Source organism: Hylobates moloch, unplaced genomic scaffold, assembly GCF_009828535.3.
Source record: "Hylobates moloch isolate HMO894 unplaced genomic scaffold, HMol_V3 SCAFFOLD_19, whole genome shotgun sequence".
In the NCBI taxonomy this organism is placed as follows: domain Eukaryota; kingdom Metazoa; phylum Chordata; class Mammalia; order Primates; family Hylobatidae; genus Hylobates; species Hylobates moloch.
This window is the reverse complement of record NW_026652294.1, coordinates 72,906,934-72,922,683: the sequence shown is the minus strand read 5'-3', so window position 1 is coordinate 72,922,683 and position 15,750 is coordinate 72,906,934. Positions and strand designations below refer to the sequence as shown.

Genomic DNA, 15,750 nt, shown 5'->3' with positions numbered 1-15,750 from the left:
ATAAATAGGATATGGATCATTATTAATAAAGGCTCTAGAGTTATCATTGGAGAGAGGGGGAGTAGAGCAGAAATAATTTGATCTTTGGCTGGGCGCGGTGGCTTACGCCTATAATCCCAGCACTTTGGGAGGCTGAAGCAGGTGGATCACTTGAGGCCGGGAGTCCAAGACCAGCCTGGCCAACATGGCGAAACCCCATCCCTACAAAATACACAAAATTAGCTAAGCGTATTGGTGCATGCTTGTAATCCCAGCTACTTGGGAGGCAGCTGAGACATGAGAATTGCTTGAACCCAGGAGGCAGAGGTTGCAGGGAGCTGAGATCGAGCCACTGCATTCCAGCATGGGTGACAGAGTGAGACTGTCTCAAAAAATAATAATAATTTGAGCTTTGTCTGGGTAAGAATTTTTATAAATATTTTACTTTGTTATAATTTCTGGTAGCAGAAGATAAATTTTTTAAAAATTTTTCTTTTAAGGAGCAAAATATGATCGTGACAGGTGGCTTAGCCTGGTGGAATGATTTTATGGTCCTTGCATGTTATAACATAAATGACCGTCAAGAAGAGGTAAGTTTTTTCTCTCAGAAATAACACATTTTTATATTTTAAAGCTATTAAGCATGATTTAATTTTATATAGAAAATAGTCTATTGAAAACTGAACAAAACATTTTATTTTTTAATCAAGAATGTAGCTTCTTTTAGCTAGTGAGATTTTCTTTTCAGGTTATTACTTTAAAAAATTCTGGTGACAATTGAGACTTCTAAGATAATCTTTTCTAAGGATTTTAGCTGTCAGACATTCTCCATGGAGTGTGAAAATAAAGAGTTAAAAGCAAAAAATTTCATGATATAAGAATGGCTGTCCTCAGAGATAGATTTATTTAGTTACTGATTTACAGTAACCCCTCCTTAACTATGGGGGATACATTCCAAGACCATCAGTGGATTCCTGAAACTGTTAATGGTACTGAACCCTATGTAGCGCTATCGTTTTTGCTATACATACATACCTATGATAAAGTTTAATTTGTAAGAGATTAATAATGACTAATAATAAAACAATTATGACAGTATATTGTAATAAAAGTTATATGAATGTGGTCTCTCAGAATATCTTAGTATACTGTACTCACCTATTTTCAGACCATGGTTGACTGTAGATAACTAAAACTGTGGAGAGCAAAGCCATGGATAAGAGAGACTACTGTATCTGGTTTTTTGTTTTGAGAAACAGCTGGTCTCATTATGTATCAGGTCTAAATCTGCAGGTCTAGGCCAGATGCGGTGGCTCATGCCTGTAATCCAAGCACTTTGGGAGGCTGAGGCGGGTGGATCACCTGAGGTCAGGAGTTCAAGACCAGCCTGGCCAACATAGTGAAACCCCATCTCTACTAAAAATGCAAAAATTAGCCAGGTGTGGTGGCACACCCCTGTAATCCCAGCTACTTGGGAAGCTGAGGTGGCAGAATTGCTTGAACCCGGAAGGCAGAGGGTGCAGTGAGCCGAGATCATGCCACTGCACTCCAGCCTGGGCAACAGAGTGAGACCCCGTCTTTAAGTAAAGCAGCTCTAAAAGGAATATTTTACAATAGTACATTCAGTTTTGGTCACTTCATTTTTTGCCTACTCATAGAATGAGCCTAGTCTGCAAAAATATGTAAACATAATCCATTTATTGTTAAAGCTTAGATAGTTCTTTTAACTCCTGTTACTGAAAAAAAAAAAAAAAAAGTCAGAAGATAAAAACAGCATGTTTAAAGTATTTGGTCATCCCTAGTAGTTATCTTGTTTTTATAATTTTCTTTATTTTTGTTTTCTTCAGCTTAGAGTATACCTGCGAACATCAAATCTGGACAATGCCTTTGCTCATGTCACCAAAGCACAAGCAGAAACATTACTGCTTAGTGTCTTCCAGGACATGGTAATAGTATTTAGAGCAGACTGTTCAATATGCCTTTACAGTATTGAAAGAAAATCTGATGGGTAAGTATCCGGCATATGAGAAGTCACTTTTTGCTCCTATTTAATCATGTTTCTCTTTTGTAGTTTTTGTTTTCTCAAAACAGTTATTCCACTTTTATATTCAATCTTGTTTTTGTTAGAAGTAAAAAAAAGCAAGGAGTTTTAATTAGTGATATTGATATAATAGCTAAGGAAAAAGAAATATCCTGCACTAACTTCTTTAGCTTATCTTCCTGGAGTCGTTTGAAAAAAATCGAGTTTGGGATGAGGTAAACCCTTAGATACTAAATTTTTTTCACAACCTTGAAAATAAATGGTTACTGACTCTCCTAGTGCCCTCGATACTTGGTAGGAATTTGAAGGAGTTCTACAACTTTAAGACTGTAGGAAGCATGTCCTTAGCAAACTGACTTATATTTCCACTGAGCTAGATGGCTGTAGTCTGGGGCAGTAAAAAATCAGCAGTGTTGTTGCTGCTGCACATTGCCTTATATTTGTCTTGGCATCTAGTCTACTTGCAACATATTTAGACCACACCTCTTGAGTTCTATTTTTATTCTCGGAGGTTAATTGAAGTATGTATTTACTGAAACAGTACAGGGATTGAGGAGTAATGCAAGGTAAAAATTAAGACATCTCACTAGCCTCAGTGATTGAACCATCATTCTTTCTCAACCAACTAGTTTTTTCCACTTAAATATTTGTATTCTTATGGCTTCTTCCCTAGTTTTCGTCTTCCCTCCTATTTGTTACTCCCTTTCTTTCTCTCTCATCCCCATGTATGTTCTCTGGTTCCCCTCAACCTTGCCCACTTCCTGATCGAAGGATATATGGGGAGAAGATGATAGGTAGTAAGACATCTGAGTCTTCCATAAGCGTGAAATCTAATACTATTACTAGTGGAAAAGAAAGAAAATCTTATTAGCATTGTTGTTGATGTATATGGGTTTCTTTTGTTTTTACAGTCCAAATACTACTGCTGGTATTCAAGTTCTTCAGGAGGTTTCCATGTCACGCTACATTCCTCACCCTTTCCTGGTGGTATCTGTCACTCTGACATCAGTGAGTACAGAGAATGGAATCACCTTGAAAATGCCACAGCAGGTACCATTCCATTACCAAAAGTCTTTGGAGTTTACATCTCTGTTTTTAGTATTTGAGTCCATATTAGGAAGTATTTGTTCAGCAAATAAATACTAAGTGTCTAAAATGTACCTTATATGAGAATGCTGGGTTGCAGTGGCAAATTAAAAAGTCATGGTTTCTGCTCAGGCATTAAATTAAATAATTACATACATAATGAATTGTTCCTCTTATGTGTACCAAAAAGTAGTATACATTACTCTGAGAGCATATAACAAAAATCTATTATAGTCTGAATAATCAGAGATTTCTGTATCATTTAAATTAAAACCAGGAGAATAAGCAGAGATTATCTAAGTTAAGAGGGGATGGATTTTCAGGTGGAAGGAACAGTAGTGCAAAGGCCAATAGACAAGGCAGAACATGACACACTCAGGGAATTGGAAGAATTTTAGAGGGACTGGGACTTGGAAAGTGAAAGAGGATATGAGTCTTGTAGATAACATTGATAATTTTAGACTTTAAGTCTGAAGTGTTTTAAGGTGGGTATTATTAGATCTAAGCTTTATAATGTTTACTGTAAGGAGGAAAATGAACTGGAGTAAGACAAAACTACTGTAGGGAGAGCAACTGGGAGGTCATTGTAATGATCTAGGTCAGTGGTGTTCATAGTCTGAACTTGGGCAGTGAAAAAGGATATGGAAAGAAGTAGAATGAGTATAGAATAGCAAGGGCTTTATAATTAGTTAATTATGAGGAAAGAGAAAGTATAATCCCATAGTTTCTGGGTAAAGTAACAGGGTAAGAAGTAGGGCGACCAGGACCCACGTTGCACAACTTTCTATTTCAGTGGTTTCTAAACTTCATGTCACCTGGGAACCTACTGTCAGAGGAAAATTCTATGTAGATTTATTTGTCATCCCTGTTTGGGCAGTCTGTCTTTTACTTCCTATCGAGGCATTTCCATCAAACCTCAACACTCCATAAAATAATTAGAAAACAGACTAGACTAGACTATCCAGTTATGGGGAATTTAATATTACTTATATGAATCTAAAATCGATTTTGTTACCTTCTATCCCAGTTCTCTATTCTTTGTAAGAAGACATTGTAAAAGCTAACCCCTCTTCCACATGATGATGACCCCTAAAATAACTGCAGACAGTTATCATTCCTTGGCTTCTCCTTCTCTCCTCAAACCTCTCTGTCTTCTTATCTGCATGCTAAATACTTCCATATCTCCAACTATTTCATGTGATGTTTGTTCTAGACCCCTTAAGCATCTTGGTCTCCCTTTTTTTTTTCTTCTTCTTCTTTTTTTTGAGATGGAGTCTCACTCTGTCGCCAGGCTGGAGTGCAGTGGTGCAATCTCGGCTCACTGCAACCTCTGCCTCCCAGGTTCAAGCGATTCTCCCGCCTCAGCCTCCCAAGTAGGTGGGACTACAGGTGTACGCCACCACGCCCAGCTAATTTTTGTATATTTAATAGAGACAGGGTTTCACCATGTTGGCCAAGATGGTCTCAATCTCTTGACCTCATGATCTGCCCACCTCGGCCTCCCAAAGTGCTGGGATTACAGGCATGAGTCACCATGCTTGGCCTTGGTCTCCCTTGTATAGGTAAAATTGGTTTTCTCCTTTAAAATACAGCTCCCATTTCCTCTGCAAACCATATTTAATGGTAATCAGTTATTCCTAATTGATAAGGGAATATACTGTTTTACAGAAGTTTAGATAAAAGGTGAGGAAAAAAGTGACAATTTAAAAATCATTTTGCAGTCCTGAGGAACTAATCAGTCTTATCACTAAAAATGGGAAAACCAGATATGGTATGCTTCTTGAGATGATATAACATGAAGTTCACAAGAATTATTGCCAAAAATCTTCAACCCAAATCAAATCAAGTATAGAGAGTCATCTTCCCCACCACAAGGAAGCAGAATACAAGACATTCTGTTGGACAGCTACAAGTCACTAACATGGGGGAAAAAGGAGTGAGTCTTCTAGATTAAATAAGACTTTGAAGCCATAAAAACCAAATGCAGTGGGTAAAACTCATTTGTGAGGCGAATGTGATAATCACTACCCTGCAGAACCAAGTCAGTAAGCTCATTTGTATCTTCATTCAAACCAGCTATGAAAAGACACTGTTGAAACAATTAGGGATATTTAAATACTAATGGAGAGAGAAAGTAGGGAATAATTGTAAATTTTATTGGATGTGATACTAGCATTGTAGCTATGTAAGCAGATGCCCATATATTTTAGGAATGCATATTAAACATGTAGAAGCAAAATGGGTAGCGTATCTTACTTGAAAATACTCTGACAAAACTGGAAAAAAAAATAAGGGATGGATGGAGCACATAAGGCAAAATCTTGGTAATTGTGACTCTGGATAATGGCAGTGTGAAAGTTCATTATACTATTCTCCATACTTTTAATCATGTTTAAAGTTTTCATATTTAAAAAAGGACGCTTATATATCCCAGATAGAGTAGGCAACCAGTGGCATTAGTAGTCGTGGATACCATATTTTGAGAGGGCCTTTCACAAAGAGAAGGTGCTTAATTTGGCTAGAGCAATTAAGAAGTTAAAATTGACTGATTACCATAGAGGGAAGACAAAGAATGCTAGAGCAAAGAAAGTTTTCATTTAATACTAAAGTTTTCAAAAAAAAAATAGTAACAGTGAAAACTCTTCAACAGCAAGATAGTCTCTCCATGAGAGTGAGCTCCTTGTTACTGAAACTCTCATAGAGAATCATCTGCCAGGGGTTTTTTTAGGGTAAGAGATTGAGTTTGGGGTTCCTTCAAATTTAGGATTTTGGGCATACAGGTAGCCCTTGCTTTTTCTGAAAGCTTTATTAAAGTTGCCTGAGAGTGCTGTTGCAGTCATCTTTAACATCAGAAAGTGTTGAATACTAAGATCAGATACTGATAATACCCACTCACTGAAGAAAAGAGAAGTGTACTTTTTTAATGAATTGGTATGAAATGTGGTGAAATCTACCATCTTAAAACTTATGGTAGTCATTATAAACATTACTCATATTGTGGTGAATTACAGTAAATGCCTTTCAGGTCTTTTGAAGTGTTTTAGTGTATGTAATCCCCAGTCGTGCTGTTTTGCTGCAAGTGTTTGTGTCTTTTTCTTTTTCCTCTGCCATCTAGCTACATTTTACTGTTATCCAGGTGTCTGACTCTTCTGGTTCCCACACACCTAAATTCCATGTTCGCTTCTCATACCTCCAAATTACTTTCTGGATAGATACCCAATTTTTTTATTTAGTCATTTCTTTATACACAATCCCCTGTAGAATCTGAAAGCAGTAAGCAAAAATAGTTTGTATAACCAAGTATTTTGCACCTAGAATATATATAGGGTGGCTGCTGTTTTCTTGATGAACCCTAAATGATAATTGCTAGCTTAAATTCAGCCAGCCAGCATGCAGCAAAGCCTGGGACACAATCCCACAAGTTTTGAATAGTCACTCTTTCCTCCCCGAAATTCTTTCCTTCTGTTTATATAGCATATACAGCATTGTGCTTCCCTATTTCTCTTTTGTCTTCCAAAAGCTCAGGTGATGGCCCGCTGCTCTTTTTTCCCTGGCTACTGTGCCTGAGAGACATCTGTCTCCTTCAGTTTACCAACCTCACCTTTTTTTTTTTTTTTGAGACGGAGTCTTGCTCTGTCACCCAGGCTAGAGTGCAGTGGCTCAGTCTTGGCTCACTGCAACCTCCGTCTCCCAGGTTCAAGTGATTCTCCTGCCTCAGCCTCCCAAGTAGCTGGGATTACAGGCGCCTGCCACCACGCCCGGCTTATTTTTGTATTTTTAGTAGAGACGGGGTTTCACCATTTTCGCCAGGTTGGTCTCGAACTCCTGACCTCGTGATCCACCCACCTCAGCCTCCCAAAATGCTGGGATTACAGGTGTGAGCCACCGTGCCCAGCCTGGCCCAGCCTCACCTTTAAGCTGATGCTGGTACAGCCATCTCTGATTTAGTCATTGCTCACATTGTTACTTGGAAGTCTTAAGATTTTTTTTTTTTTTTCCCAAATTAAATGAGCCAGAAAGAAAAAAGGAAACTCTTTGGTTTTCCTTTCCCTAATTTCGCTTCCTATCTTCTATCAGTGATGATAACTTCAACTTCTCTAGCACCTCAGCTAACCAGGAAATCGTCTTTGGTTCATCTCTTTTTCTGCCTTTCATGTCTAGGATAGCAGTAAGTTCTGTTTTTTTTTAACCAAAATGTTCCTTCCTCTTTACAGATGGAAATGACGTGATATCTGGGATTCCTTTTAAAACAGGGCTGCTCAAAGTTTAATGTGCATAATGGTTTAAGTTGGGTGATAGGGCTCAATAGGAAATCATTATACTAGGCTCTTTGAGGTTTGATTGAAATGTTTCATTATAAAAAGGCAGACTATTTTGTCATTTCTGAAGTCAACACCCATGAAATCTGCCTCTCCTCAGTAACCTATCCTGATTAACTCTGATTTTTTAAGTAACTGTCTTATTCAAGAACCATAAGTAGCGGCTTCTTTCCTGCTGCTCTTTTACCTGGCTTTCTGAATCCTCCTTGAAGGTCTGTTACCATCCAGCTTTGTTTTCATAATGTCCCTAGTCTAGCCAGACTGTTCTCACTTTCCCAATAGTTCCATGTCTTCGTTTTCATTGCACGCTTCCATCAGAGTACCAACCCTTACTCCCACTCGTGTATGTCTTCCTCATCCGTCAGGTTCACTGCCTCCTTTTAAACTTCCTGTTGTTATGGCAGCTAGATCACTGAAGTGATCTCGCATTTTTATAAACTTCTAAAGTTCTCTTAGTTTTTTCAGGATAATTCAACTCTGCCTTCAGTCTTATGTCACTGGTGGCATTCATTAATTGCATTATGTGTTAGGGTTTGTACCATCCTAGCCAGAAAGCTCCTTATATTCCCACAGAGCCTAGCAGAATGGCTGTACATAGTACAACCTCAATAAATATTGTAGATTGTTTAACCTGTAAACCTTATGGATTGGGGGGAGATGCGGAAAGCATACCGATACAGAAGTATGAATTTAGCTGCTTTTTCTTAAATTTCAGGCTCGGGGTGCAGAGAGCATTATGTTAAACCTGGCAGGACAGCTCATCATGATGCAGAGGGACAGGTCAGGCCCACAGATCCGGGAGAAGGACAGTAACCCTAATAACCAAAGGAAACTTGTGAGTAAAGTGCAAGTCATTTCTTTTCAAACATTAAAAAGGTACGGGATGAGGATGAAGGAATGAAAGAATTTAAGAGAAGAGTATTTTATGATTTGGAAAGGAGAAATTAAGTCCATAAAATTAGTCTTAAGCCTCTGGCTGTAAGACTGACTGACTGGAGGATAAGGTCCCAAAATGATCATGAAGTGTTCCATACTCCATATGTTACTGCTTAGGCATCATTCATTGCTAGTTCTAATGGAAAAAATAGGGATAGACTGGTGAAGTTCATGGGGTGTTTTGTTTTCAGATTTAAGTGTATATACTTTAAAAGGCCAGGATACTTTTATTAACTCTAATTCTAATTAGATCTCTTTGCTTTTCCCAAAAAGATACTGTACTATCATTTGAAAGACTTAGTAAACTAGTACCTAGGAACTTAAGAACCTGCAGATTTAATAGGAAAACAACTTGATTGTTGTCTCTCCTTCTCCAGCTGCCATTCTGTCCTCCTGTTGTACTAGCCCAGTCTGTTGAAAATGTCTGGACAACGTGTCGAGCAAATAAACAGAAACGTCACCTTCTGGAGGCCCTCTGGCTGAGCTGTGGTGGTGCAGGGATGAAAGTTTGGCTCCCTCTCTTCCCTAGGGATCACCGCAAGCCCCATTCCTTCTTGTCCCAGCGGATCATGCTGCCTTTCCACATCAACATTTACCCGCTAGCTGTTCTTTTTGAAGATGCTTTGGTCCTTGGTGCTGTCAATGACACTTTGCTCTATGATTCTTTGTATACTCGGAACAATGCTAGAGAACAGCTGGAGGTGCTCTTCCCTTTCTGTGTTGTGGAGAGAACCTCTCAGATCTACCTCCACCACATTCTACGTCAACTTCTGGTCAGAAACCTTGGGGAGCAAGCCTTGCTCTTGGCCCAGTCCTGTGCCACATTACCTTACTTCCCTCATGTGCTGGAGCTCATGCTCCACGAAGTACTGGAAGAAGAAGCTACCTCACGGGAGCCCATTCCCGACCCACTGCTTCCCACTGTGGCAAAATTTATCACCGAGTTCCCCCTCTTCCTGCAGACAGTTGTCCATTGTGCCAGGAAGACCGAATATGCTCTGTGGAATTACCTTTTTGCAGCTGTTGGAAACCCTAAGGACTTGTTTGAGGAATGTTTGATGGCTCAGGATTTGGACACAGCTGCCTCCTACCTTATTATCTTACAGGTAACAATTCTCTTCTTATAAAGGGGCAAGAATTAATGAGCTTAAACTTAGAAAAATAGAAATGTCCTGTTTTGACACCATGGTTGTGTTTAAGGAATTCATAGTCAAATTTTCTGTTTATATCTTTAATTTGGAAGAATTCAGATTCCTTTGAATGTCATAAAGTAACATTGCAGAGATATTTTTTCCATTGTCCATAAATAGGCCTAACACAGATTAATGAGTTCAGAGTAGTATTTTGAAAATTTAATATATTGAGGAAATTTAATATGTAAATTAGAATACATGTAATAGGAACATGTAAGAAATATTACATAAGATTATTGAAATATTACATAAGAAACATAGCAAAGAAAGTATTATTTGAGATATTAGTGAGTTTGTCTGAGCTTCCCACAACAGTAGCTTTGCTTCCTTTCAGTGTGGGTTGCTGAGGGGACACTTATTAGAGCATGGTCATAACACAGAGCACCTTGAGCTAGTCTTACCCAAAGCAAGCTGAGAAGGCTCAGACCTGCCACAGCAAAGACCCTCATAGCACACAGTTTTTCTCAAAATAATGGCTTCTTTGCAACTCCTGAAAACTGATTTCATTAGATATTTGACAAAAGGGCTTGACAGTTGGTTATTTGATAGGCTACACTTAAAGATTCTTTCCAGTTACTGCAAAGTTGTTTTCATTGATATAAGAAGCTAACCATAAACCTGGTTTGAATCTCTGCCTGAAGCAGATTTCCTGTCAGCTTCTTTGCTTCATGACAATGGACTGAAACCAGAGGAGACACTCAAGCAGAGGCCAGGTGGCCTTGAAGTATGATTCCATGGCTAACCCTAAAGAAAAAGATAGGGTTTTAAAAATAGAATCAAAGTAAATGCAGCTGTTTGTTGGTTCTGGGTCACTCCCTGCAACTTCCCTGATCTCCCTGACAATGTAATTTTTTCTGCAACAGAATTCCTAAGTTGCTATGGATTGGCAGATAATAACTACAATTACAGTTGTCTATTAGGCACCTTTCCATAAAGACCAAGATAGGCAGGTTAAATTTGTGAAAGAAAAATGGAGGATTCTGAATGTGCAGCAGAACTTTACTACTTGCTATTGCCCAAAGCAAAGATTTTAGTCACATCCTCAGAAAACTCAGCAACAGGAGACGGACCTGACCTTTTTTGGAGTCGGGCAAACCTCCCTTTTTTTTCTTCCTTTTCTGCTGATCTTCAACAATTTACTTAACTCAGTTTCCTCACTTGTAAAATACAAATGATATGCCTATCTGCAGAGTCACTGGGAGAAATGAAATAATGACTTAAAGTATATGTACAGTATCTGGCATGTAGTGGGAGTTTAATAAATTATAGTTTACATACACCAGAAGAGTACTTGCCTCGCTTTTCCTTGTATGGTACTTTTTTTTTTTTTTTTTTTTTTTTGAGACAGAGTCTCGCTCTGTCACCCAGGCTGGAGTGCAGTGGCGCCATCTTGGCTCACTGCAAGCTGCGCCTCCCGGGTTCACGCCATTCTCCTGCCTCACTCAGCCTCTCCAAGCAGCTGGGACTACAGGCGCCCACCACCACGCCCGGCTAATTTTTTGTATTTTTAGTAGAGACGGGGTTTCACCGTTGTCTCGATCTCCTGACCTCGTGATCCGCCCGCCTCGGCCTCCCAAAGTGCTGGGATTACAAGCGTGAGCCACTGCGCCCAGCCTGTATGGTACTTTTTAATCTTACTATTAAACTAACCCCTGTGGTGGTGTGGCTACATTCTTTGAGTTTAGAAAACTGGAGATAAAGAATTGCTCATATCTTCCCAAATTGTGTACTATAAAAAGAATGCTGTCTTGGTTGTTTTTTTTGTAGAATATGGAAGTCCCTGCAGTAAGTAGGCAACATGCTACCCTTCTATTCAACACAGCACTAGAACAAGGCAAGTGGGACCTTTGTCGACACATGATTCGATTTCTTAAAGCCATTGGCTCTGGAGAATCTGAGACACCTCCATCCACACCCACAGCTCAGGTTAGTTGCAAAAGTTATACATCTTCTCTAGGCCATACACCCACGTAGCATCTTTCTCTAACGGTACTGCATATTGTGTGTAATCCTAGGAACCCAGTTCAAGTGGTGGATTTGAGTTCTTCAGGAATCGAAGCATCAGTTTATCCCAGTCAGCTGAAAATGTTCCTCCCAGTAAATTCAGTCTACAGAAAACACTAAGTATGCCATCTGGTCCCTCTGGAAAAAGGTAAAATAATAAAGAGCCATTACTGCTTTTTGGGCATTCATGACACATTGCATTTCAAGACATTTACAAAATTAGGTCTTAATGGAAACAACTATTTAATCCAATTGCAGTTTCTTTTTCCATTCCCAAAAAGCAGAGGCCACACAGAAGGCTTCCCCTTTTTCTTCCTCCCAAGTTCACTTCAGTACCCTTTGAATAGTTTCTGCCCCTTTTTCTGGAATAGATCTTGATGTACCTGTTCTGAATGTAACAAACTTGTTTGTTTAAGACAGAGTGTCACTGGGTCGCCCAGGCTGGAATGCAGTGGCACCATCTCAGCTCACTGCAACCTCCGCCTCACAGGTCCAAGCGATTCTCCTGCCTCAGCCACCCGAGTAGCTGGGATTACAGGCATGTGCCACCACACCTGGCTAATTTTCGTATTTTTAGTAGAGACGGGGTTTCAACATGTTGCCCAGGCTAGTCTAGAGCTCCTGGCCTCAAGGATCCACCTGCCTCTGCTTCCCAAAGGGCCGGGATTACAAGCATGAGCCACCCTACCCGGCCAGATGCTACAAACTTTTTTTTCCCATAAGTTACTGGGGTCCAGGTGGTATATGGTTACATTAATAAGTTATTTAGTGGTGATTTGTGAGATTTTGGTGCACCTATCACCTGAGCAGTATACACTGGACCAGATTTGTTGTCTTTTATCCCTCGCCCCCTCCCAGCCTTTCCCCCAAGTCCCCAAAGTCCATTGTATCATTCTTATGCCTTTGCGTCCTCATGATTTAGCTCCCACATATCAGTGAGAACATACTGAGTTACTTCACTTAGAATAATACTCTCCAATCTCATCAGGTCATTGCAAATGCTGAGTAGTATTCCATCATAGATACGTATATACAACAGTTTCTTTATCCACTCGTTGATTGTTGGGCATTTGGGTTGGTTCCACGATTTTGCAGTTTTGAATTGTGCTGCTATAAATGTGCGTGCAAGTATCTTTTTTGAATAATGACTTCTTTTCCTCTGGGTAGATCCCCAGTAGTGGGATTGCTGGATCAAATGGTAGTTCTACTTTTGGTTCTTGAAGGAATCTCCACCCGGTTTTCGATAGCAGCTGTACTAGTTTACATTCCCACCAGCAGTGTAGAAGTGTTCCCTGATGGCCACATCCATGCCAACATCTACTGTTTTTTGATTATGGTCAGTCTTGCAGGAGTAAGGTGGCATCACGTTGTGGTTTTGATTTGAAAATGCAACAAACTTTTAAATTACCTCCGATGATAGAGGACCAAAAGGAAGATAGATAAATCTGTAGGTAATCCAAAAGCCTTCTTAAAGTCAGTAATTTTACCTTTCCTTCTAATTATACCTTTTGATAAAAATTTAGTGCTAATGCATTTGACACTCCTGTTACCTATTGATTAGAGAAGTTATTACACAGTGGGGGAGCCAAATGAATTGTATGCTGGAGACTGAAATGACTATCACCCATAGATGCGATATTGTCTTCTGAGAGATGACAGTGAATTCACACTAACGTTATAAAATCATGAGAATTTCCTCTGGTTTGTGAAGCCTGTGTATTCCTTCCTATGTTCTTATGTTCTTGTCTCATTTTTTTCCTTACCTAATCCTTTGTTTTATATTGTTCATATTCTCTTTTTTTTCCCCAGGACAACATGAACGTATGTTTATATTCTTACTACCGTGCTTGGGCACATAGTGAGAGCTCATTGAATGTTTGTTATTGTCATGTTTTACTGGGGTTTTTTGTTTTTTTGTTTTTTGAGATGGAGTTTCGCTCTTGTTGCCCAGGCTGGAGTGCAGTGGCTCAATATCGGCTCATTGCAACCTCTGCCTACTAGGTTCAAGCGATTCTCCTGCCTCAGCCTCCCAAGTAGCTGGGATTACAGGCATGCACCACCACGCCTGGCTCATTTTGTATTTTTAGTAGAGACGGGGTTTCTCCATATTGGTCAGGCTAGTCTCAAACTCCCGACCTCAGGTGATCCGCCTGCCTCCGCCTCCCAAAGTACTGGGATTACAGGCATGAGCCACCACGCCTCGCCTGTTTTACTGTTTTTTAACAAGTGCTTACTACATGCCCGGCCTTATTCTAAGCATTTACATACATAGGTCCTATTTTAAACAACTCTGTGAGGGTTATCCACATTGTATAGGTGAAGAAACAGAGGCCTAGGAAAATAAACTTAGTTATGTTCACACAACAAATGAGTGGCAGAGCCAAGATCCGAATCCAGGCAGTACTGCACCAGAGACTAGGCTCTTTACCCCACCACTAAACTGCCTCTCACTTAAAGCACCACATTATCCAGTTACCAAACCAGTTCCCCCACATTAGCTCATGTGAGTCAGGAATGAGAGACTATACTTAGTCAAGTTGTAATTTTTAAAAATTGGTTTCAGGACTGGCAAGGTGGCTCACACCTGTAATTCCAGCACATTGGGAGGCCAGGGTGGGAGGATTGCTTGAGACCAGGAGTTCAAGATGAGCCTGGGCAACACAGCAAGATCCCATCCCTGCAAAAATAAAAATACGTTGGCTAGGCATGGTGGCAAGTACCTGTAGTCCCAGCTACTTGGGAGGCTGAGGTGGGGAAGATAGCTTGAGCCCAGGAGTTTGAGGTTGCAGTGACCTATGATCACACCACTGCACTCCAGACTGGGTGACATTGTGAAACCTTGTCATTTAAGAAAAAAAAAGTTGGTTTTCTTTTCATATGTCTGCATGACTCACACTGAGAAATTCAATTTCACTTTGCCTCTCTATCCCTAGTTTGTTTGATGTGTCCTCCTCCTCTCTTTTCACTGGGCTTTTCAAATACAGCATAGAGGTTTGCTGCCTTTCTTTCCGTCAGCCACCCATCACCTGCTTCCTGGTCTGACTTCTTCCATCCCCCTTTTCCTGTTCCCTGTATTCATTCTACAAATGTGTCTTGGCCTACTGTGTTCCGAGGGTTGTGGTGTAACACGGAGGAGAAGCGTTGATACTTTATCTTCATTGTCAGTCAGAATTAGATCATGGATCTCTTATCTCCTTGTCAGCTTTATCAGTACCTCTGCGTAATAAGTATGTGAAATCCTCCAGTAAAGATTATTCTGTAGCTTTCTTGTGTTTCCACTTACAGATGGAGCAAAGACAGTGACTGTGCTGAGAACATGTATATTGACATGATGCTCTGGAGACATGCTCGGCGCCTCTTAGAAGATGTGAGGTTAAAGGACCTTGGCTGCTTTGCAGCCCAGCTGGGCTTTGAACTAATTAGTTGGCTATGCAAGGAACGTACCCGAGCCGCCCGGGTAGACAACTTTGTGATAGCCCTGAAGAGACTCCACAAAGATTTCCTGTGGCCACTTCCAATCATCCCAGCCTCTTCTATCAGTTCTCCTTTCAAAAATGGAAAATACCGAACTGGTAATGTAGACTTCATGTCACTTGTACAAGGAGAATTGTATTTTACTCCATGTATTTACACATTTTGCTATTAGTTGATATTCAAGGAATTATTTTCATTCCAAACTTAGGAATGGATAAAAGCCAACTTTTTGCACATGAGTTGGAATGCCCACTGTTTGACCAAAGATGTAAATAAAGTAGAACGTGTGTCTCTAAGTCTTGTGACCTTGAAGTCTAATTCAAAAATCTAATCATTCTTGGATTATAAAGAAGTTGAGAACTGCCTGAATATAAAAGCTGCTATGCTTGTGTTATTGTGGGAAGGAGTTCTGGAATCAGATAGACATGGACCTCAAAGTAAACTGACAAAACTCATTCCAGGGGAACAGTAAGGCCACCTTCTAAACTAGAAGAGGACAAACTGAAAGTGTATATTTTGCTGAAATAAAAATTTAAAGTTTTAAAATTCAGGTCTTTTTATGAAGACTCTTCTAATTATTATTACTTATGAATATTGAAACCAAAACTTTTAACTTTGGCATTTGGAAACTTCATGTTATCTTAAGAGCCAAAGCAAATCACTTAGAAGATCAACATAATAAAGTTTTGCCTAGCTCCAGTAAGAGATAGGATGATAT

General features: G+C 39.8%; 1 protein-coding gene across 4 annotated transcripts in view; it reads left to right on the top strand.

Moving 5' to 3' along the window:
- RIC1 (RIC1 homolog, RAB6A GEF complex partner 1) overlaps nucleotides 1–15,750 on the top strand; it is a 169,615-nt gene that overhangs the window by 121,991 nt on the left and 31,874 nt on the right. For all 4 annotated transcript variants that reach the window (XM_058431380.1, XM_032138760.2, XM_058431381.1 and 1 more), the window contains exons 15-22: nucleotides 480–569; nucleotides 1,827–1,987; nucleotides 2,932–3,070; nucleotides 8,141–8,260; nucleotides 8,739–9,467; nucleotides 11,322–11,480; nucleotides 11,570–11,706; nucleotides 14,844–15,130. In XM_058431380.1, coding sequence (XP_058287363.1) covers nucleotides 480–569; nucleotides 1,827–1,987; nucleotides 2,932–3,070; nucleotides 8,141–8,260; nucleotides 8,739–9,467; nucleotides 11,322–11,480; nucleotides 11,570–11,706; nucleotides 14,844–15,130 — 1,822 coding nt within the window. The remainder of the gene's footprint in view (nucleotides 1–479; nucleotides 570–1,826; nucleotides 1,988–2,931; nucleotides 3,071–8,140; nucleotides 8,261–8,738; nucleotides 9,468–11,321; nucleotides 11,481–11,569; nucleotides 11,707–14,843; nucleotides 15,131–15,750) is intronic.